General features: G+C 39.0%; 2 protein-coding genes across 2 annotated transcripts; both read left to right on the top strand.

The window, feature by feature from the left end:
• The first annotated feature begins 10624 nt into the window (after positions 1-10624).
• On the top strand, positions 10625-15640 carry LOC122641699 (polyamine oxidase 1-like). Its single transcript, XM_043834984.1, has 10 exons — positions 10625-10734; positions 10843-11092; positions 11316-11441; positions 11538-11599; positions 11678-11832; positions 13013-13156; positions 13959-14108; positions 14743-14997; positions 15109-15190; positions 15269-15640. The coding sequence occupies exons 1-10, from the start codon at positions 10683-10685 to the stop codon at positions 15499-15501; spliced, it is 1509 nt and encodes a 502-aa protein (XP_043690919.1). The 5' UTR covers positions 10625-10682; the 3' UTR covers positions 15502-15640.
• Positions 15641-18621: 2981 nt separating this feature from the next.
• LOC122643981 lies at positions 18622-20708 on the top strand. Its single transcript, XM_043837568.1, has 5 exons — positions 18622-18781; positions 18890-19070; positions 19726-20108; positions 20325-20391; positions 20505-20708. Exons 1-5 carry the CDS (start codon positions 18672-18674, stop codon positions 20538-20540), a joined length of 777 nt encoding a protein of 258 aa, XP_043693503.1. The 5' UTR covers positions 18622-18671; the 3' UTR covers positions 20541-20708.
• Positions 20709-21956: the final 1248 nt, after the last annotated feature.

Here is a 21956-nt window from a genome sequence, read left to right as displayed (position 1 = left end):
CAAGCCCTCAAATCTGGGTACAACCGACTTTAAGTTGAATCGGATAGCAAGGAAATCATCTCCTACATTCTTGAACCGCACCAGATCCCACCGCTAAATGTAGTTGCTATTATTGATGATGTGAAGCGTCCCTCTACTTCTTTTGTTTCGATTTCGTTTCAATGTATTCCACAAGCTCTGGATGTAGTAGTAGATGCCCTGGCACGAAAGGCCCTGTCTATCATGTATATGACAGATTGGCTGTGTTCCATTCTATGGTTTCATGGCCTTTGTCTGAAGCTACAGGTTGTTCACATGGCCCTTTTATTCAGTAAGTTCCTTGCTTACCAAAGAAAAAAAGAAGAAATCATTCAGTCTCTCATTTCATGATTCAAAAATCCAATTATTATAGAACAATAGTATTTTGTTTTGTTTTTTTTTTTTTTTTGATAAAGGAGTTTAATTTTAATTTTATAGTAAGAAAGGGGTAAATATCAGTTTGATAAAACCGCTCTCCAACAATGATTTTTTTTTCACTGGTTTTGTATGAAACCACAAAATTGCCCCTCTTAGCCTCTATGCAGGTGTTAAAAGGTTTATAAATGGTTTATAAATGGTTACAGGGTACCGTAATTTGGATAGTGAAATCAAAATCGTTTATAAAAATTTTTAAAAGTTATTCGTGTGCAGGGGTCATGCTATCAGGCAACGAATCTTCTCACTTATAAGAAATAAGAACCATAAATCATACAAAACACCTGAAAAAATAGAATAGATACTCAAAACAGATTTATTATTGTTCCATCCTTCATTTTTTCCATCCGGTAAAAAGAACATGTATGGCAACCCCGACAGCAATTTAGAAGGCCCAAGTACAACAAGCCCATTCCCCTATTGAAACCCAAAACCCGAAGGACCAATAAGAGCATTCTTAGCAGCTCCAACAGAATTACAGGGCAATAATAGTGAAAGAATTGGAACTTGGGCCTCCATCAGCTTAGCTGTCTTCCACTACCTCTGGGTTGGTTTCATTGAGAAACCTATCGACAATAGAATACACAGATGGGTGTCCAAACGTGTATATATTTCCGGCCGGGGAGAAAACGATGATGGCGACCTCGGCACCACATAAGTTGCAAAGTTCGCTGGCCTTCTTAAAGAGGTCAGCTCGACGTTTCGCAAATGTGACATACCGAGCATTACAATCCTCTATCATCTTCATCTCCCTCTTTTGGTGTCCCATGCTTGTTCTCTTTCTTGCCATGATCCAAAGGACTGAGGATGATTCAAGAAAAGAGACACAAATGGGGGTTGAGATAAATGTGAAAGATGCAAGCAAGAAGGAAAATATGGGATATGATTATATAGAGGTTTTCTGCAAGGAATTCATAAGTCTCCAAAGTATCCAAATGATAAGCCCTATTACTTATCAATGTAAACGATATTTTAGAATGGAATCTTGTTTATAATTGGCAATTATATCAAGGATTTTTGGGGCTAATGAATTTCTAATGTTGAACTTCACATTAGAGGAAAGTAACCTAGAGAGGTCAATTCTCTATTCTTGTTTTTGTCCTTCATTGGATGGTTTTTTAATTTGCTAAGTTCTTGTTGAATTTTTAGTAAACATTTACTACGTTCATAAATTTTATATTTCTAAGTTGAAGATTTAAGATTATGTTTCCAACTTGTTTATCTGACCATTTAGGGTCCTATTGGATGACGTGGTGGTTTTCTATTGGGAATTCACGAGTCTTCAAATCGTCTATATGATGATCCTTCATCATATATAAATGTTAGAGAAAAAGATCTCTGTCCGGGAGTGTGGTCTACACCAACACTCCCATGAGTCTATCTCTCTCCTTCCCATGTGAAAAGACACCTCTGCCCCCTTGTTTTAAGGAGGAGAGAGATAGACACATGGGAGTGCTGGCGTAGGCTACACTCCCGTACAGTTCTGACTTCTAACTACTGGATATTACTAGATTAGTCAAGTAGAGGTGGTCCATCGGCGTTACGCATTAAATTCCCATCGTCATGACTACATCACTTGTTCAAGCGTTTCTTCAGTTTGACCATTGTGACCTCCAATTACTAGAGATCGGTCCTAAAAATCTGTTAACCTTTTGGGATTGGTGTGTGGTTTGTGTGATTATACTTTCATCAAAAAAAAAAAAACCTACTAGAGATCAGTTAAGTAGAGGTGGTCCATGGAGGCGTTACACATTAAAAGCCCAACGTCATGACTACATAACTTGGTTAACCATGGGCATTACACATTAAATTTCCAACGTCATGACTGCAATACTTTGTTTAGCGTTTCTTTAGTTTGGCCGTCTTGGTTTCCAACTAATGGAGATCAATCTAGTAAAGGTGGTCCATGTGCGATATACACATTAAATTCCCAACTTCATGACTACATCACTTGATCAAGCGTTTCTTCAGTTCGACCATTCTGACTTACAACTACTGGAGATCGATCAAGCAGAGCTTGTTCATGGGCGTTATGCATTAAATTCCCAACGTCATGACTACATAACTTGGTTAACGATGGGCGTTACACATTAATCTTCTAACATCATGACTGCAATACTTGGTTTAACGTTTCTTTAATTTGGCCATTTTGGGTTCCAACTAATGGAGATCAGTCAAGTAAAGGTGGTCCATGTGCGTTACGCATTAAATTCCCGACTTCATGACTACATCACTTGATCAAGCGTTTCTTTAGTTCGATCATTCAAACTTCCAACTACCGGAGATCAGCCAAGTAGAGCTTGTCCATGGGCGTTATGCATTAAATTCCCAACGTCATGACTACATAACTTGGTTAACCAAGGGCGTTACACATTAAATTTCCATCATGACTATAGAATCGTTATCACCTCCAATTCCTGTCTGCTCCAATTCCCTCCAATTCCTCACATAGGAGCAAAAATGACCACCTTACCCCCTTGCCCGAACACACTGCCCAAGGTGGGGTAGGGTGGTCATTTCTGCTCCTATATGAGGAATTGAAAGGAATTGGAGCGAGCAGCGAATTAGAGGTGATAAAAATTCCATGACTACAATACTTGGTTTAGCGTCTCTTTAGTTTGGCCATCTTGGAGAGAGGGGGGGGGGTTGGAAAATTAACACCTCAAGTGCACCAAAAAGGTACTTCTTACGATGCACCTTAAAGTGTTTTTGTTTTAAAACACTCTTTAAGTCCATGTGCTCCGTCAAATGTACCATTTTAGTGCACTTGAGAGTGTACTGTACTTGAGGGGATAAAGTTCCTCTTGAGTTCCAGTTAATGGAGATCAATCAAGTAAAGGTGGTCCATGAGCGCTACGCATTAAATTCCCAACTTCATGACTACATCATTTGATCAAACGTTTCTTTAGTTCGACCATTAATGTGACTTACAACTACTGGAGATGAGTCAAGTAGAGCTTGTTCATGGGCGTTACGCATTAAATTCCAAACATCATGACTACTTCATTTGGTTAAGCGTTTCTTCTGTTCGCATTAAATGCCCAAATGACTATATATCACTTGGTTAATCATTTCTTCTGTTTGACCATTGTGCCTTCCAACTACTGCAGATCAACCAAGTAGAGATGTTCCATGGGGGCTTCTCCCCCTGAACTGCCATGGTTATCACCTATCATTCTCTTGTAGTTTCTCACTCTTGAAATCGACGATCATGACCTCGCTCCCTCATTAGGTGTAGCACTGGTTGGCATTCTTGAACAGCCCAACTCGGCGTTTCAAAAAGGCCGGTGAGCTACCAAACAGCATCGCAGTCCATCCTCTTCTCCAATTACTAGCATAAAACCTCCATGTTGTTCTTCTTGCTTGCAGCTCTCTCACCATTGTCTCAACCTCAATCTCAGTCTTTTCTCTTGATTGGTCTTTAATCCCTTGGATCATGGCGGAAAGGAGAACAACCATGGGGGACCAAAAGATAGAGATGAAGAGGATTGACTGTGATGCTGCCCAGAATCTTGCCTTCTTGAAGCGCCAGTTGTGTTGTTCAAAAAGGCCAGCAAGCTCTACTCCTTATGTGGTGAACGGGATTTCGCAATTACATCTGTAATTGTGACTTGGTAATAGAGTTAAGGGAAGTGAAAATTTTCAACCTAAAAAAGAAGTTTTAGTAATCATTACTTAATGATTGTGTGGTAACTCCAAAACATTCTCAATTTACTTTGCAACTGAAAATTAATTCTTAAAATTATAATTAATGCTCTCTATGGTTTATGTAACTATTTATATGACAATTTTTTACTCTTTGCATGTATTTGATTTGATTTATAACTCTTATTTCAATTTATCATAAATAATTGTGGTGATGTTTATGTTTTCTTTATGAGAGAGGGGTGCCTATGAGCCAATCATTGATGTTTATGATGATGCGCTTTTCTTCTAATGAGCATGTGCTATAAAACCCTATTTCTGCTTGAAGCAAACAAAAGTTATCTGTTGCTCTCTCTCTCTCTCCTGGTTTGTGTGTTTCAGGTGTTGGGGAATGCAATTAACAAGGCAGGGACAGAGGAAAGAAAGTCCAGAAGCACATCAAACTTATGGTTAGCTTCTCAATTGTTCTTGGTATGAACTCAAAGAGGGATTGTAGATGATCTACTATGAACTGTAAAAAAGCCTAATCATAAGATTAACTAGGATTGCATGTTAAATGGGCAATAAGCTTATATAGTTAAGAGGCCACCAGACTTTGTAGTAAGCTTGAAATATAGATTTCTTATTCTAGAATTCTAAGAACAAGCTGGCAAATAAGCCCAAGGGCTGATTTGGTTTGATTTCAATGTCAATTTCGGATCGGTTTCATTTTTGTTAAGAAAGAAATTGTTTTGGTTGCATCAATCTGAGATATTTCAAGAATAAGAAATCTATTTGGTAGTTCAATTTTTGAGAATAGATTCTCTATATTTCTTTGGTGGTGGTGATGGTGGTGGTGACAGGGCTGGGGTTGGAAAGGTGGTGGTGGTGGCGGCAGCGAAATAGAGTGATTTTGTTTTCATTTCTTTTTAAACATGTCAAATGACACATTTACCCCTATTATTAACACATGCTCATTAAAGCGGAGAGTAGAATAGGCATGAAATTGATTGCAACTGGTACTCAAGTATTTCATTATTTTGATGGAATGATTTCTCATAAATAGTTGTTTTTCTTTTTTCCTATAAATATAATCTTTGCTGACCTTTAATAAAAACAAACAAAAATTTCTCATAAATAGATCATTAAAAAACAGAAATTATACTGAAGAGAACCTTATGGTAAGAAATTTAAGTCGATTATATAATCATGTTAAAGTACAAAAATTTCTATTTCTTTTTAGGGTAAAAGTTGTGCACAACGCCAACTCAAAAATGAAATTGCACAATCCCTCACATATCACTTTGCTCATATGAGAGGATGATATATATGTAATAAATGTCACTCCCCCTATTGTCAGATTCCAAAGGGGATTCTCTCATTCGTCTGAAAACTGCACTAAGGCAGGGTCCCCTACCCTCTCCCTTCTTTTCAAAACTAAAATTTCACTTCTTTTCCCCTTTTACTTGCAACCATAGAGAACCTGTGGTTTTCTTCAATCATATGGCCAAGAACTAAGAAGGCTCAATTGGGCTTGAGCTGGATTTGAATGATTAATCTTCCAAATGGGCTTGGCTGAATCTTATGAAGATCCAAGGACACTGACTGACCAAGCCCAATCCACAACAGATAGGATATTGGCTAAGACCTGGGCTGTGTATTAACTGAAAACCCAGAAAAAAAAAATTTGGCCTTTTCTCACATGGTGATCACTCATCAGTTTATAGCTAGATGGGCTAGCCATTGTAGCCCATCAGATTGCACCCACTTGCCTAACATGCAGGAACTGGGCTTTTTACTACATTATTACGGTCTCAGACAGTCATAAACACTAACAGTTGAGGATCCAGATCCACCATGGTGCGCTGCCCATAACGGCCTGAGCGGCGCAGACTAAGCTGCGTGCGCAAAGACCACCTTAATCCTGTCCAAACACCTTACCCGAGCAGGGGTAAAGCGGTCATTGCACGCACAGCCCAGTCTGTGCTGCACAGGCCACTACGGGCAGCTACACCGTAGACAATCTGAATTGAATAGTTGAACCCTCCTCCCTATGAATGTGAACTCTAAGACCTAGAAGCACAAGTTGTACAACATCACCTTGATTGGGTTCTTAACTTTCGGCTCATTGCATTTTAATCCAACTTACTATTATTATGGTCTATGAAAGTGGAATTGCAAGGTCAAAGTGCTCCGTGTGAGGACATATGTAAAAGAACCTCAAAGTGGAGACTATAAAGACATTTGGGTCAAAGGTCCACACTAAAATTTCTATACTAATTAGATTGAACTGCCCCCCTTGGCTAAGTGGAAGCTTCTCATAGTGGAGTAGTTAAAACAGAGTAAAGTCTTGAAGGGATGATTGAAACTTGATTATTGCAATCATGCATGCAATTGAATTGAATCCATTTTTGTAAGCATGGGAAGGGTATTTCAGTTGTTCACATATAAAGAAGATGGACCCATTTGACTGATCTACCTAAGAACCCTAAAATTCAAGACAAGGGTTGTCAAAACACATTATGTGATAAAGAAATGATAGAAATAAATTGTTCCAATTGGCATTTGAATTCACACAAAATTGAACCCTACATTTCAAAGGCAAGGATTATAAAAAGATTAAAGAAGATAACAATCAATGCTTGCTACTTCATTTTTTAGCTCATACTGTATGGCTGACCCAAAATGTCATATGTAGGGCATAGTTACTTGCCACCCCATGAGTTCAAAGTAGGGTGAATGAATCATTTGTTTGAAACCTTCTCAGCTAGAGAATTATAAAGTGGGTTAATGTGAACAAGTGCCTAGTGCATTTGGTAGAGTGTAGAGCGTTAAAGCTCATCCCACCAGCAGGTCTTGGGTTCACATCTCTTGGTTCACACCTTCCCTACCCCGCCCCACCCCGCCCCCCTCATAGGATAAGATAGAGTAGGACCTATCAAAAAACAAAAACAAAAAAGGGTTAGTAAGTTTAAGTTAGATATGATTTTAACTTTGATTAAATCAATGCATTAGGAATTGCTCCGGTGGTTCCATTCCTTATCTTGTGTCCTTGTTATCCCTTAAATTGGGAGTGTCTGCAACATACGTGGTTAACTTCAAATAAAAATAGAAGACAGAAAACAAAGAAGGCACAATGGAAAAGAATCTATAACAACTTAAGTAACATTTCAACCATAGCTACCTAATTCGTTGTTTAGTTCAAGTTACATGATAAGTAAATTGTTAAAGAGAGAGGGTTCCCCACGATGCTAGTATGAGAGAATAACCTACACTACACCAATGCCGCCTAGATTGGTAAACTAGCATCGTCGTCGGGAATTTTTCCTTTAAAACTAAAATTTTTTTTTTCAAAAAAGCAATTTATTGGTAAGAATGTTCACCCCAAAAAAAAAACATTTATTGGTAAGAATGATTTTCAACCATGCAAGAATATCAAAAGGTTTATTGGTCAAATCAAAACCCAAAAAATAAATTCAGCACTGAACTGTGAAGGATAAGTACCAATTGTACTGATGACCCAAACATAGATTGTTTGATAATTTTCAGTCACTAACTGAAGTTTTTGATTTATCCACCTAAAATGAAAGGGATAGTCCAAAACTTAGCTTCTAATTAGGACACTTGGGCAAATAAGTGATAAACGATAAGGGTTCCACTTTAAAGTTGGATGATGTAGCTGATCTTGACCTCCCATCAAATTGGGCACCTTTAGAAATGTAAATCACCAAATTTTGAATATTCATCTAAATATTTTTACTGAAATTTCCTGTCTTCCCTTAAAGTTGCCTACAAAGGAACACATAGGGGTTGGCTGCTGGACTAAACTTTCACTAAGATTAGAAGATGGCTTGAGAATTAAGTGAAGCCCTTTTGTGTCTTCAAATGAGATTCCTTAGGCTTGGATAGAGTTGGATGAGAGAATCAAATCTGGCCTTGTTTGGACCAAAGTCAACTTTGGGCCACAAAATAAAGTCCATGAATGGTCTAGCATCCTAAAGTCACTACAAAACCAATTTAATTTTGTTTTTATAATACATATTAAAAACCAATTTCTATAAGACAAAAAAGTTCATGAAAATTAATTTCAATTTTAAAATTTTATTTTTATTTATATACTAATTTTTCTTTATCTAATTGTATATGATAAGGAAGCATATTTGGCCATGGTATTATGAGGAAAGTCATCAAGCCTTTCATTTGGTTCTTCCATGGTTCTAATAGTTTAGATGGAGCTGAAAATTTGTAAACGTATAGATCCCAATGTCTCTTATTCACATGTCAAGTTTTAACTCGATTGAAATTTACCATGTCACAAAATATAATTCATGATTAAAAGAGGGTGCATAAATATACGTGGAAGGGTATAAAATTAAATGAAAATATAAATGATTGAATTTGAGGTTGAAATTCGATATATGATCAATTAAGCTAGCTGATTCCCTAAATATCTAACAGCCAAGATTGCCACATCACACTTCCACGTGGAAAAATTAGGCCATGGTTACATATTAGATTTCCTATTATAACAATTCTATATGCATCAATATATCAAATTATGTGCTATAGGAAGAAGTTTCTCTTCACCCACAGCACTACAAAGAAATTCTCAATAAACCAATAATCATAATCTCTTATTCCTGTTGTACGAAATACTAAAACTGCCATTGAGTGTCCATTACGTGAAGAAATTCCCTATTGGTAACTGATGGTCATAATCTCTTGCTCCTATAGTACAAAATCCTAAAACTGCCATCGATGATCATTTGATGGGATTTTAATCCTTTTCAATTCGTAAAAATATACATTGCAACAATAGTTGGTAAAGATGTCGACACATGGTAGATTGGACATCCAACGGTGAATTTTCCCACTTGATGAGCTTAAATCATATCTATCGGCTAAACATTGGAAAGTGCTTTACTTGATTCTCATATTACCCGCTGCCAGTGATACCTAATTCTCATATTGCTTTTCCCTTTTTTTTATCTTCTCGAAAATTTCATGAGATCCACATTGGAAAATGATGGTCAGAAAAGCATTGTTGACTTGCCGTTAAAACAATCTTTAGAATTTTAAATCAAATCAGTGGAGAGAAATGCAGGTTGGACTGTCCATCGAAGTTATTATAATTTCGTCTTCACAGTTTTAAAAGGCTTTGTGAGGAATTTTTATTCGCTGTTGTAATTGGAGTGTTGTGCGCTGTGCGCATCATGCGGTACAATAGCGGTCATGTGTGCACAGCGAGCCCCATTGTGCACACATGGCCACATGATATGTACAACAGCGATTCAGTTACAGCAACGGATAAAGGTCCCTTTGTGAGGGAGTCCTGACTCCAATCCTTACATCGATCATGGTCTTTCTTTCACTCATCGATGTAGGACTATCTAGACATCCTGGAACTAGCTTTTACTCACAACAGTTAATATATTGGCATACATCCTTGTGTATATTCATGCACGCCTATACGTTGGGGTGTCAAATTTTGACTTGAGCTAGTCAAACAGACCAAAAAAATAAACCTAATTCTTAATGGTTCGGCTTCGATTTAGTTTTTAGAAATCAGTAGAAATGGAAACGGCTGGTAAACCAAATGCATAACAGAACCCAAAAAACTGATAAAAAAAACGGTTAATTTGTTTTTCTTTTTTTTCTTAATATCGAAAACCGAAAATAAACCGGACTACAAGCCTATAAGAATCTGTTAAGGAAAACCAAAACCGAACTTCACCTTAAGTATGTATCTAAGATCAATTCAGACCGATCAAAACCGGACCAAGCCGACCGATTGACACCCCCTACCTATATAGGGGGGGACCTATTTAGAGGACATGAACTTAATTCAAATGAAAAAAATTTCCTGTGGCTAGGGAATTGGAACTGGAACTTGTTGGGATAGACATGGGCTGGGCCTGGTCCAAATCCAGGATATATGTCATTTAAATTCAGGGCTGGTTCAATTTACTTTGCTTCTTCACCTCCTCTCCAGCATTTGTAAGTAAATACTCTGCAACTGTTCTTTCTAATCTTGGAATGTGGCTTAACAACTGGCCCAATTTCCTTCTCCTATATAGATCCCGATTAGCTGTTGCTGGGCCCCCATTGGTTGTTTGTTGAGGTAAGCCCAGCTGGTTAATAAACAATAGGAAGAGGCCCCACAAATGTTGAGGTAAGCCCAGCTGGTTAATCAACACCTGTCCACTTCATTGCCCAAAATCCCCAACTGATCCTTCGTCTGGGCCCCACAAATGTATTCTTCTCAAACTTCACACGGCGGCTTTTATAATTGCCACGTGAGAAGATACGAAGAGGGACCCTTTGCTGTCACTGCCACGGATTCAATGCCTTTCACGTTCGACGTTGACCATACGAAGACCCAACCGCTTTAGCGTTGGGTGAAGCTAACCCATTCCATTCCACACACTTCGGGGCTTGTGCACGAGCTTTGGAAAAGACTAATATAACCCCTGCTTACCCAAACCTCAACCGCGTTAGAATACACCTTATAAAAGGCCCAAACTCCCGCTATTTCTGCCACAAACAAAAACCAGAGCAAATCTTAAAACAATTCTCCCTCTCTCTCTCTCCTTACTTTCCGTGTTATGGATTCTTCTTCTCGTTGTTCCGTCATCATCATCGGCGCAGGGATTTCCGGTGAGATTACTTCTCCGACACCGTCAGTTTTGCTCTTCTTCGTCAAATTGTTCATCTGATTTGGTTGTTTTTTTGTTCTTTCTTGGTTTGTTGGGTGTGTGTGTGAAGGTATATCCGCAGCGAAGGTATTAGCAGAGAACGGAGTGGATGATGTGGTGATTCTGGAAGCTTCAGATCGTATTGGAGGGAGGATTTGTAAGGAGGATTTCGGAGGCGTATCGGTGGAGTTAGGTGCCGGTTGGGTTGCAGGTGTTGGCGGCAAAGAATCCAATCCTATTTGGGAACTTGCCTGTAAATCAGGCATCCGTACCTGCTTCTCCGATTACAGTAATGCTCGTTACAACATTTACGATCAGAGGTTCCTTCTTCTTCTCTTGATCTCTCTGCAATTCATCTCGGATGAGTTTTGCTAGAGTACGCCGGGAGGGTGATGCGCATGTTGATGGCCTGACTAACTCGCGCTGTAGGGTCAGGGTCAACAATTATGCTCCCCGGCGTAATTTAGCATTGCCTTGTTTGTATAACATTTTACTAAACCAGACGATTCTAAGTTTCTTACTCAGTTTTGATATCGATTTCAGTGGAAAGATATTCCCGAGCGGTATAGCTGCGGCTTCGTATAACAAAGCAGTAGAATCAGCAATTCAGGAACTCAGGAACCAGGAAGCTAAGCTGTCTGGTCTCTCCACGGCACCGGAATTGCCATCGTAATTCACTTTTAACTCGGCTCATCCTGTTTTCTTGTATTTGAATCAATTTAGCGGGTTAAGTATTGCAGATTAACTGTGTTTTTTTTTTCATAGATCCCCAAAGACTCCAATAGAGCTTGCCATCGATTTTATCCTCCATGATTTTGAAATGGCCGGTAAGTTTTAGCTCAATTTTGTTCTCTTTCTTCTTGTGTTCATCATCGTATTCTGAGGTGAGATAATTTGGTTTGCAGAGGTGGAACCGATATCAACATATACAGATTTTGGGGAGAGAGAATTTCTTGTTGCAGATGAGAGAGGATATGAATTTTTGTTGTATAAGATGACGGAAACTTTTCTTTTAACCTCTGACGGGATAATCATGGACAGTCGTCTTCAGCTAAACAAGGTAAGATTTCTTCTGCTATTTGTTCTCTTTTCAAACATCATCAGATACAAAAAACAGAGAGGCTTGTGATGATTAATTAATTGGTGGAGGAACCAAAAATTTGCAGAAGGATCTGAAATCTCTGATTTTGTATGCATGCACTCTTTTTCTCTTGTTGGGTTTGACCCACTTTTGGTTTTATGGATAACGACGTTCGCTTGAAAGCCATTAATGAAGGAAAAAAAAAAACTTTTTTGATTATTTAATGGTCAACCCTTTTATAGGGGTCCATCTCTTGTCCATTTTTTTTCTTTCTTTTTTTTTAACTGATGATGAGGAATCTAGCTATCAATCGTAATGATCATGATTTTGGTGTCTTTCTTGATTAAAGTAATGCAGGTGGATTAATGAATTCTACTAGTGTATGAGTTTCATCTAAGTTGGTAATTGAAACTGTGGGCGCCATTTATGAGTGTCTTTCTAAATTCTAGGAAACTTAAATTAAATAGCTTGAATCTGAGAAGTATATAAAATCTGATTATCCAATCAAAATATTCTTACTTCCTAATCATTTTTCAATTCCTGATGTCATCTTTGGCTTTATGGGTGTCTTAGCAAATCCCCAAATAGATGGTGAGAATCATCTTTAGATTTTGAGTTAGGATCTTCTTAGTGGAAATTAATCAGTTAGATGGTGGGTCATTGATACTCTCTGTGAATCTCCCATTGCCTGAATCTCTAAGGACACAGATTGACCATTAAGATCTGTTTTTTTCTTTCAATTTTACCATTTTAAGTGCAGATGGGTCCAGACTCCAGTGAGTCAATTGAGGTCTTGTCACTTTCCTCATTTAATGGTGATTGCTTCTTTCATGGCTAAGAGTTAAGAGGTTGCATGAAAATCTCAAATAGGAATCAAAGGAACAGTTGGACAGTACCATCTCCACCTGAAATAGAATTTCTTGTCGATATTTAGGTGCAAATTATAATCACAAGAAAAGAAACACCTGAAATGGGGAAAGGAAATGTCTAATAATTGGGGTATCTCATTGGTGTCTTTGTTTGCACGCAGTTCTTGGTTTGACTGTGCTAGTAATTTGATGGGTCTCGGAACTCTTAGGCTGTAATTAATTAATTAATTATTGTGATTAATAAAATAATTTCTATTTGTTAATTTGTTTCATTGGATGCATGGGAGCAGGTTGTTCGGGAATTACAGCACTCAAGAGACGGCGTTACGGTGAAAACGGAGGACGGTTGCGTTTACGAGGCCAATTACGTGATTTTGTCCGTTAGTGTTGGCGTTCTCCAAAGCGACCTTATTTCCTTTCGCCCTCCTTTACCTGTACGTTCTCTCTCTCTTTGTCGGTTTTCTGGGCTGAGATTGGACCGTTTCAACCATTTTTTGGTCCGGTTCAAGCCACTTTGAACTCAAAATCTTTTACGTAAGAGACATGGACAAAGATGCCAGTTATCGCCCAAGCAAAAAAGGGTCCCACCCTCAGATATGTCCTCATATTAGGATCAAAGATCTCGAATTCTGATTTTGTTGTGGGACCCACAGCAACAAGAGTCCCAACTGCGTATCTCTTATGACCTAGTTTGAGAGAAGCTATGATATATGTTATTCGTTTTCTAATAACCATCTTTTGACCATGTGTACTGCGTGATGCACCTAATACAAAATGGGTTGTCCATTTGTTGAATAGAATTGATCAATTTGGAACTCTTATTTTCTACAAAATTTCTTTCTATCATTAGTCTACTAATCTAAATAGAGAGGGTGGGCCCTACCCAGTTAGAAAATTTTAGATTCCATAGGAGACATAACCTACCAGATGGCAATTATAGACTGATTAGAGATGCAGAAAAGGAAGGGGAGGGGGGGGGGAGCAGCTGGCGAACATTGCACGCATCATCGTGTTTGGATAGCATGATTCTATCGGATAACTCGGCAGTAGAGGATCCAAATTGGAGGACTGCGTGGTATTGGTATTGGTTTTGGCCTTAAGAGCTTTAACATGGTGATTGGTGACAGATGTGAAGTAAGAATTTGAAGGGAAGCAAGCTATTGTATTTTTTATTATTGTTTCAGAATGAGATTTTAAACTAATAACGCGTCTAAATATCAAATTGTTTACGTACAGAAATGGAAAACAGAGGCCATAATGAAGTGCGATGTGATCGTGTACACTAAAATTTTCCTCAAATTTCCCTACCAGTTCTGGCCATGTGGGCCAGGCACCGAGTTCTTCATCTATGCCCACGAGAAGAGAGGCTACTACACGTTTTGGCAGGTTCGCTTCTTCTCTCTCTTAATTTCTCTTATCACTTTCATGTATGCAGCTGTGTTTGATCTGTAGACCTCACAGCCTTTAGTCTTACGTTTGTAGAACTTCTTGCAATTTTTTTAAGGGGTAATATATAATGAACTTTATTAATGACTTCCTCAACAAAAACATGGCTTCTTGTCTCTTTCCAATGGGTCAAAATAGATTACCCAACCCAGTCCACATGAATTGAATTTTTAATAGTTAGGGAAGTATACTCCACTGTTTGTACAACCTGGGCCACGCCAATCTTTGCCAACCTGGTTCAACTCTGAAGTGGGCCAACTAATTTTATTAGTTGGCTCAATTTTGGTGTTTTTCACTTGATCTGCATGGAATTCTGGAATAAACAAGATCTACTTGTATTGGAATGGGTGGGACTTGACAAGGTTCTTCTGCGTTTGCCTTTTAGGTTTAGTTATAAACTCATTAAACTGATAAATTAATCACAAGAATCATTCATTCTCTGCTTAATTTATTCCAATCGAAATGGATTTTCTGCTTAAATAAGTAAGGATTTGACCTTTCCTTATATAAATCATCTAATTACACATCACTCACTACTTACAAAAACTGATGATCTATATTGGCACGTCACCAGCACATGGAGAATGCGTACCCAGGGTCCAACATTCTGGTGGTGACATTAACCAATGATGAGTCAAAACGTGTCGAGGCTCAATTGGATGAGGAGACGATGAAGGAAGCTATGGGGGTACTTAGGGACATGTTTGGACCAGACATACCCTACGCCACTAACATACTAGTCCCTCGTTGGTGGAACAACAGATTCCAGCGAGGGAGTTACAGCAACTACCCCATCTTCTCCACCAAACAAGACTTCACCGACATAAAGGTCTTTTCACCTCTCTAGCTTCTTTGTCCGTCCATTTAATCCATATTTCTTTTGTCAAATAAAGCTTCTATTTTGTTTAACTGAAATGGGTTTGGATTAATTATGGACCAGGTGCCGATTGGACCAATCTTCTTCACAGGAGAACACACAAATGAGAGGTTCAATGGTTACGTCCATGGAGGTTATCTATCAGGTGAGAAAATGAGAGTGAAACAGAATCTTATTTTATCTTATGTGAAGAAGACTTGAAAATTCCTTTTTCTCTTTGCAGGCATTGACACGAGCAAGGGTTTGTTGGAAGAGCTGAGGAGGGAGAAGGGAAGAAAGAAGAAGGAGAAGGAGATGAGCTCATTGGAGTTGGTGGAGAATCAAACATTCCTGCTCGAACCATTACTTGCGTTGACTGGATCTTTGACTTTGACCCAGCAGGAAACGGTAAGGGGGCTCCAGAAGTGGGACATTGCAAGGCAACTCTTGGTGAGTGGGAAGCTGGCCATCAAATGACTAAATTGGCCCTGCACTGCAACATATCTATTGACTTTGACCAAGAAGGCTCAACTCAACGACGGTGACAAGAAGAGTGATTCACTGGGTCTCCCTCGTGTTCAAGCCTCTTGAGCTTCCCGTCCCAAAATTGAGGAATGAAAAAAGAAAGTTAATCACATTTGCAAAGCAAAGACCCAAAGACAGAAAAAAATATCCTTTAGAAGCGAAGGGTGATGACTTGAAAGAGGGGATAGAATGGAAGCTTGGTAATGGCGGAGATCAACCAATTGAATATTGAACATTCTTGTATGTAGGGGCTCAGAAATTTTTTATTGTGGAAGTGACACGAAATTTAGGTAGTTTAGATAAAAAGAACGACCAGAAGACAGTTAATTAGCTGGTCAAATCTGGTGGATTCTTGATTTTATTTTCACAGTAAATTTTTTTTTATGCAAATAGTTTTTCACATGAAATTTTCGTTCTCCATGTAAAATTTATTGAGTTCAGATCCTCTGCACATACAATCATATGAACATACGCTTCATGTGCCAACTCAAAGCAAGCGGCACAGAGGAGTGCAACAAAACAGTATCTGTTAGGTACTTGACTGATACGCCAAAATCCTCGAAGCTGATGGAACGCGTTAAATCAAGCATTTAACCGATTCCATTTTAGGTAGGTATAGTAGTCATTTCCAAGCGACTCCACTCTGTTTCAGGGTTTTTGCCTAGCGTTAGGTACTTGACTGATACGCTAAAAGTTGCAGAGCTGATAGAACGCATTAAATCAAGCCCTTTAACCTAACATATACTAGGTGGCATAATCTAGCGCCCATACACTAGAGTGGGCCTGATTAGGTACATAACAGTATCTTTCATAGGAGGGCAACAAGATCATTTCATGAGAGGAGAGAGATAGACACAAAAGTGCTAGTGTATCCTACTCCAGTGGTTCAGAGAAACTTTTTCCCTTTATAATATTATGACGATGTAGATGGATTTGGGCAGACCGTGTCTTCGGCCTACCATGTTTTAGGAGAAATAGATGTGATTATATAGATGGGCCTAATGATTTTAAGTATGTCCACTTCAATAAGAGTAATTTTGTTGCGCTTTATTGGATACCCAGAATAGCTAGGATTGACTCCGCTGGAATCATTTAGAGCATCAAATGAGATGGGAAGACTTATGTTATTATGAATTAATGATGACTCAAATTAGTAAAAAGGAAAGAGAGAGAGAGAGAGAGAGAGAAAAAAATCAATAAATAAAGAATCAACAAAAATAGTAAATTTTTTTTTTTGGTAGAACATAAGTAGTAATTAGTAACTACATACATAAATATTAATTGTATTAGTAACCAGATATGCATTGCATATTTCAACCTTACACCCAATTATTCGATTTACTGGGCTTTCACAAGGGTCAATTTTTTATTCATCAGGCCCGCTTATTAACCCATGACAGCCCATCAAAAAGGGTACTTCTGGGCTCATCAGAAGCCCAGGTCGCCCGTAGGCCGTAGCAACTGGCAACCCCAGCCCCTAGGTTGGTCCTCTATATGATGACTCACATTTATCCAGCCGATCATTTGGGTAAAAGTTTCAGTTTCGATGTCAATACGATATCGATATGGATCGGTTGGATCAAAATCCTCTGTAATGTGGGCATCTTGCGGTACAATGTAGTGCGGGCCTGAGAGCTCGACATGTGAAAGAAGCTTCATCCAACGGTGAGAGTTCAATGCAAGGTAGTTTTTTTTTCTTCTTCTTCTTGAGCTCGGTACCTTTGGATGTTGCAACTTCCACGTGTCGAGCTCTTTAACCCGCACTGTAGTGCACCGCAAGATTAGAGCACTACAGAAGATTTTTTTTCCGTATGGGTATGAGCCGTAATTTCAAAACTGAATCATTTTTTGTCCAATTCATTCAATTTGTTTCGGTATCATATATATATATGGGCAATTACAATACCAATATTTAGAACCATGATTGCCATGCATCACTCTATATTGTCAATAATTGATTCAAAGTAGCTGAAAATTTTTAGACCCATACACTTAGCAGAAGGTTCCAATTTTGTTTAGAAGCATGATCGCCGGGGTGCTTTTCACACACGCGCGCTGAAGCGTGGTGAGCTGAGGTGGTCAAGACCAAATATTCTTTTTGGTTCATGGTTGGGCCCATTGTGGCCTGATTTTATTTATTTTTTGGGCTTAATACATGGCTGAGTTTATGGTGGGCTTGGACTCAGGCCCTATGTTATGTGTCTATACATAAATGGATATATCTCTTTGAATAGACATACCATTTAAACAGCTGCATTCCTAGTGTTTAGATTGGAATCTTTCTATTCTAACCATTGGATCAAAGGGACACAACCCCACCACCTTAGATCATGGGGCACCTGTTAGGGGTGCATTCTCCTCTATAAATAGAGTTAATATGGACAGTCCAAGGATGCAATTCGTGGTTCCTCTCTCTCTCTCTCTCTCTCTCTCTCTCTCATACGCTTCCATTGGCCAATGCACGTGTGCATGCTTTAGAGGCCTAGGAAACGATCATCTTCTCTAAGTATTAGTTAGGATTAATTATGCATCTTAAATGGGTCTTGGACGTTTCATTTCAAGATAGTTCCTTCAATCTTTCAGTTATGGAACCAATGAAACATCCGACCCAGAATCATTCCGTTCCATTTAGCAATCAATCCCAAAATCAGCTTCTAGAAGCATTCCACTTAGTAATGAGACGAGTCAATTTTAGGTTTTAACAGGTCAGCTCAGGACGGTTCCAGTTCGGATCCCAATTTGACACCCACCCAAACAAGCTTCGATTGTGCCACTACGTAGAAAAACCAGTTCTCTTGAACCAGTCAGCCTACTATTAGGTTTCGGATCTAGCACGGCCAAGTCCAGCCTCTCCGGGACTAGAGAGGTATTCCAGGTATTTACTCACAAAACAACCAAGGCAATCGTTTGAGTCTGCGTAGGCTCGGAGCTATTTCGAATCTCGCTCTCGACTCTCACTCAGCTCTTGGCAATAATGGCAAAACAGAAGGCTATTTATGGTATTTCCATAGAGTTTTAAAAGTGATCAATCGCGCTTTTGTGTTTAGACAAGAGAACAGCCATAAATTCGATTCAAAAAAGATTTCGGTTTCAATTAACGCGCCCATTCTTCGAAAGAAAGTATGGAAGCATTTCCATGTCCGCTCGAACGTACGGTTGCAGAGGCTCTTCTCCTTCTCGCCACCTCTGAATCGAAATCACCTTCTCTTGCTTCAAATTCTTCAATTCCAAGGTGATAATCTGTTTCAAATCCTGCACATAAATTCAAATTCCAAATTCACGCTCTGTTCTTCTTTTAAAATGCTTGATCCGTTTAACTGTTTTATTTCCTCTCACGTAGCTGCTTCCACTATTATCCATCCTTTCACAATTACAGTATTAATGGAAACGATGACTCGTCTCCGAGCGATTCGAAGTCGTGTTCTTCATCTCTCACAAGTGAAGGCTCTTCTAAGGAAACTCGACCATGTCCGCTGAGACTTCTCGCAGTTGCAGCTCGTTGCAATGAGATGAAGCTCAAGGTGATCAGATCTACTCAGTTCTTTTCTTCTCTTTTTGTTCCAACTGTTAGGTTCAATTTGATGAGATTTGTCTATAATACTTCATAGCTCAAGATTTGATATTGAATTTGAATTTTACATTTCATTTTTCCACGTAGATCTTCGTGCAATTTGAATTCTAATTAATGAGACTGGTAGTCGTTAAATCTGAATCCGATTTTTTCTCTTCCTTTATTTTCTAGTTCTCTGAATTCCAACTTCATCGCCTCCTATTTGAAATCGTCAAATGATTTTTAAGATTTATTCTGTTTTCTTTTGAAAACTAACCACTCTGTTCTGCATGAAATTCGTATGAGTACTCCACTTGATTTGAATTTTAAGTTCTCACTTATTTTCAGATTTCTTGCCTCTAATTTGTAGTTCAGACATTTCGGCAATCTTTCCTGAAACGATTTACGTTCATCTTGTTTCTCTATAATAACATCCTTAAAATTCAGATTTGCGAAGTTCATCGTTCATGTCCATCCTGCAATACGATCTCTAGTGTGTCTCGTCTTCGCTTGCTATAACTTCAAATAAAGCAGTTTCCGTAGGAACTTAATCTATAATTCAGATCTGGTTTTACATGCTAACAGTTCGAATATCATGATAAGACTTAGGATTGAATCTATGACAGGTCGTGAGAAAGAGTCGCTCCAAGAACTTCCGAAACTTGAACAATCGGAAAAATCTCTCAGACCTTTGGAGGAAACTGATCATATTAGCTCCGGTGCCAAGGTCATCTAAAACTACTACAGAGGAGGCTTCATCGCTGTCGACCTCCTCCAGTGGAGTTTCCGGCTCGCCGAGTCGCTGTCTGGTAGGAGCAGTGAGGAAAGTTAAAGATTCAGTGAGTCACGCTCACGGCGAAGCGTTGAAGAGACAAAAGGTCAGTGGCACGGCTTCCATGCGTCGCCGAGCCGAGTCCATCTTGAAGTTACTCTCTGTTGGTTGCTCTTCTGAGGTTAAGATCCGTCGAGTTCTTGGTGACAGTCCTGACACCAGTAAAGCTCTCAGAATGTACTCTCTCTCTCTCTCTCTCTCTGGAACGTGCCACCTGGCACGCTCTTTTCGTTTCTTTCTTTTTCCAATGAAATGTGTGATCGCCCGTACTTTACTACGTAAGCGAGAGACATTCCCATGTAGTGTGTAACTATAATGTGCCAAGCGCATCTGATCTAATTACCGTTGATTGATGATATGATGAAGATGATGATGGTGATGGACGGCTTGCAGGTTGCTGAAGATGGAGGAAGTCAAGAGATCAGGCACCGGGGGACGAATGGACCCATTCATGTACACGGTAATGTTATGCTCCCAGTATAGTATACACTCTAAACTGGACAAGAATTAATCCTCACCAAAAATCTTTTTTGTCTTTTTTTTTTTTTTTGGTTCTTTTTCAATATCAAACAGGTTACAGGATCGCGTAGTGACGTAGACTCGGTTTGATCGAGTTTTCAAGAAGAGGAGGTAATATCATATCGTAGAGTACAGAGGGAGAAGGTTGGGTTGGGCCCAAATAATTAAGGTTGGGTCTGAAGTACTATAACGGAATTAACTAACTCATAATTTGTAAATGAGGAAATAGGAATAGCCTGTTAGGGTAATTTTGCTTTTCACTATTTGTTAGTGTTTGGAAGTCTAGCTAAGATGGGATTGGATTCCACTGTTTTTTCGGTTTTTCAAATACAAAGGCATAAGATGTAATGACAATATTGTAAGAAATACTACAACATGCTCTCTGTTGAATGATTTAGAGGGTTTTTTCATACTTTGGAATGATTTTGATTAGAATCACATTTAGCAAAATTTTGATAATCTAGATTGATTCTCTGAATCGTTTTTCTTTTGGAATGATAGTTTTGAAGCATAAATCATCTCAAGAATCAGATCCAGATTTTTGCAGGGCATCACATTTATATAACTGTTGTAAGAAATAACAGTAAGAATCATAAAAAAGATTGCAAAAGAGACACTATGAGTAGTTCTTCGAAAAGCGGCCATGACTCGAGCATCCACCCAAAACGAAACCCGGTCCAGTTCTGATCCTTGGGACAACAATGACCCGTGGCCGTATGCACCACAAGTTGACGGACTCAAACCAGTGTTCTAAGTATTGGTATAGTATCGGCCGATACATACAGGCATTGTTGGAGTCTGATACCAATCCAATACCGATCCAAGTCAGCTGATATTGATGTATACACAGTGATCAATTTGGTACCCAGTACTATATTTTATAAACTCAAAAGCTTCATCAATTTATTAATGAAAAGAACTTTGTCGAGGAGTGTGACCTACGCCAGCACTTCCATGAGTCTATCTCTCTCCTCCCCATATGTAACCCATATGTAAAGACACTTTTGCAACCTTGTTTTGAAGAGGAAAGAGATATATAAATATGAGAGTACGGATCCAGATCCTCTACGGCCCATGTATAGCAACGATCTAATCGGCCCTGTAACATGAGCGTGATAGCTGTAAAGTGTGAGATCCAACGGTCTGGTTTTAAAACTTCTAAAAACTTTGAGTTAACGGTTTAAGTATATGGCAAACCACGATAGACCGGTCTGAGTTTACCAAGCCGGACCGGTCTACAGCTAAAACAAGAAACGACTTTTTCTTCTTCCTCCCATCGTCCCATTTTCAGATCTCAAAACCTTAGATTGCATTTTCCTGAGCTTTCTCTTCTTCCTCCTCGTTCGAATCCACCGCCATCGTCTTCCTCCTTTGGCTACTTTGTGACGAAATCTGCCTCTCGTCCTCCACGATTCCTTTTCTTCTTTCTCAAATACACAACTGCTCTTTTCCCCTTCTTCCAAGCGAACCTAAACCAAGGAGCTCTTCTTCCTCCTCTGAAACCAG

This window comes from Telopea speciosissima, chromosome 10, assembly GCF_018873765.1.
Source record: "Telopea speciosissima isolate NSW1024214 ecotype Mountain lineage chromosome 10, Tspe_v1, whole genome shotgun sequence".
Taxonomy (NCBI): Eukaryota; Viridiplantae; Streptophyta; class Magnoliopsida; order Proteales; family Proteaceae; genus Telopea; species Telopea speciosissima.
The sequence above is the reverse complement of the archived record's forward strand: the minus strand, read 5'-3'. Positions and strand labels throughout refer to the sequence as shown.

Bases quoted from the DNA above. Each gene is read 5' to 3' on its own strand.
- LOC122643981 (XM_043837568.1), top strand. From the start codon at position 18,672: ATGGAAGCATTTCCATGTCCGCTCGAACGTACGGTTGCAGAGGCTCTT. The intron at 18,782-18,889 runs GTGATAATCTGT...CCTCTCACGTAG, and splicing joins TCAAATTCTTCAATTCCAAG to CTGCTTCCACTATTATCCAT. The intron at 20,109-20,324 runs GTACTCTCTCTC...GACGGCTTGCAG, and splicing joins ACCAGTAAAGCTCTCAGAAT to GTTGCTGAAGATGGAGGAAG.
- LOC122641699 (XM_043834984.1), top strand. From the start codon at position 10,683: ATGGATTCTTCTTCTCGTTGTTCCGTCATCATCATCGGCGCAGGGATT. The intron at 11,442-11,537 runs GTAATTCACTTT...TTTTTTTCATAG, and splicing joins ACGGCACCGGAATTGCCATC to ATCCCCAAAGACTCCAATAG. The intron at 11,833-13,012 runs GTAAGATTTCTT...GCATGGGAGCAG, and splicing joins GTCGTCTTCAGCTAAACAAG to GTTGTTCGGGAATTACAGCA.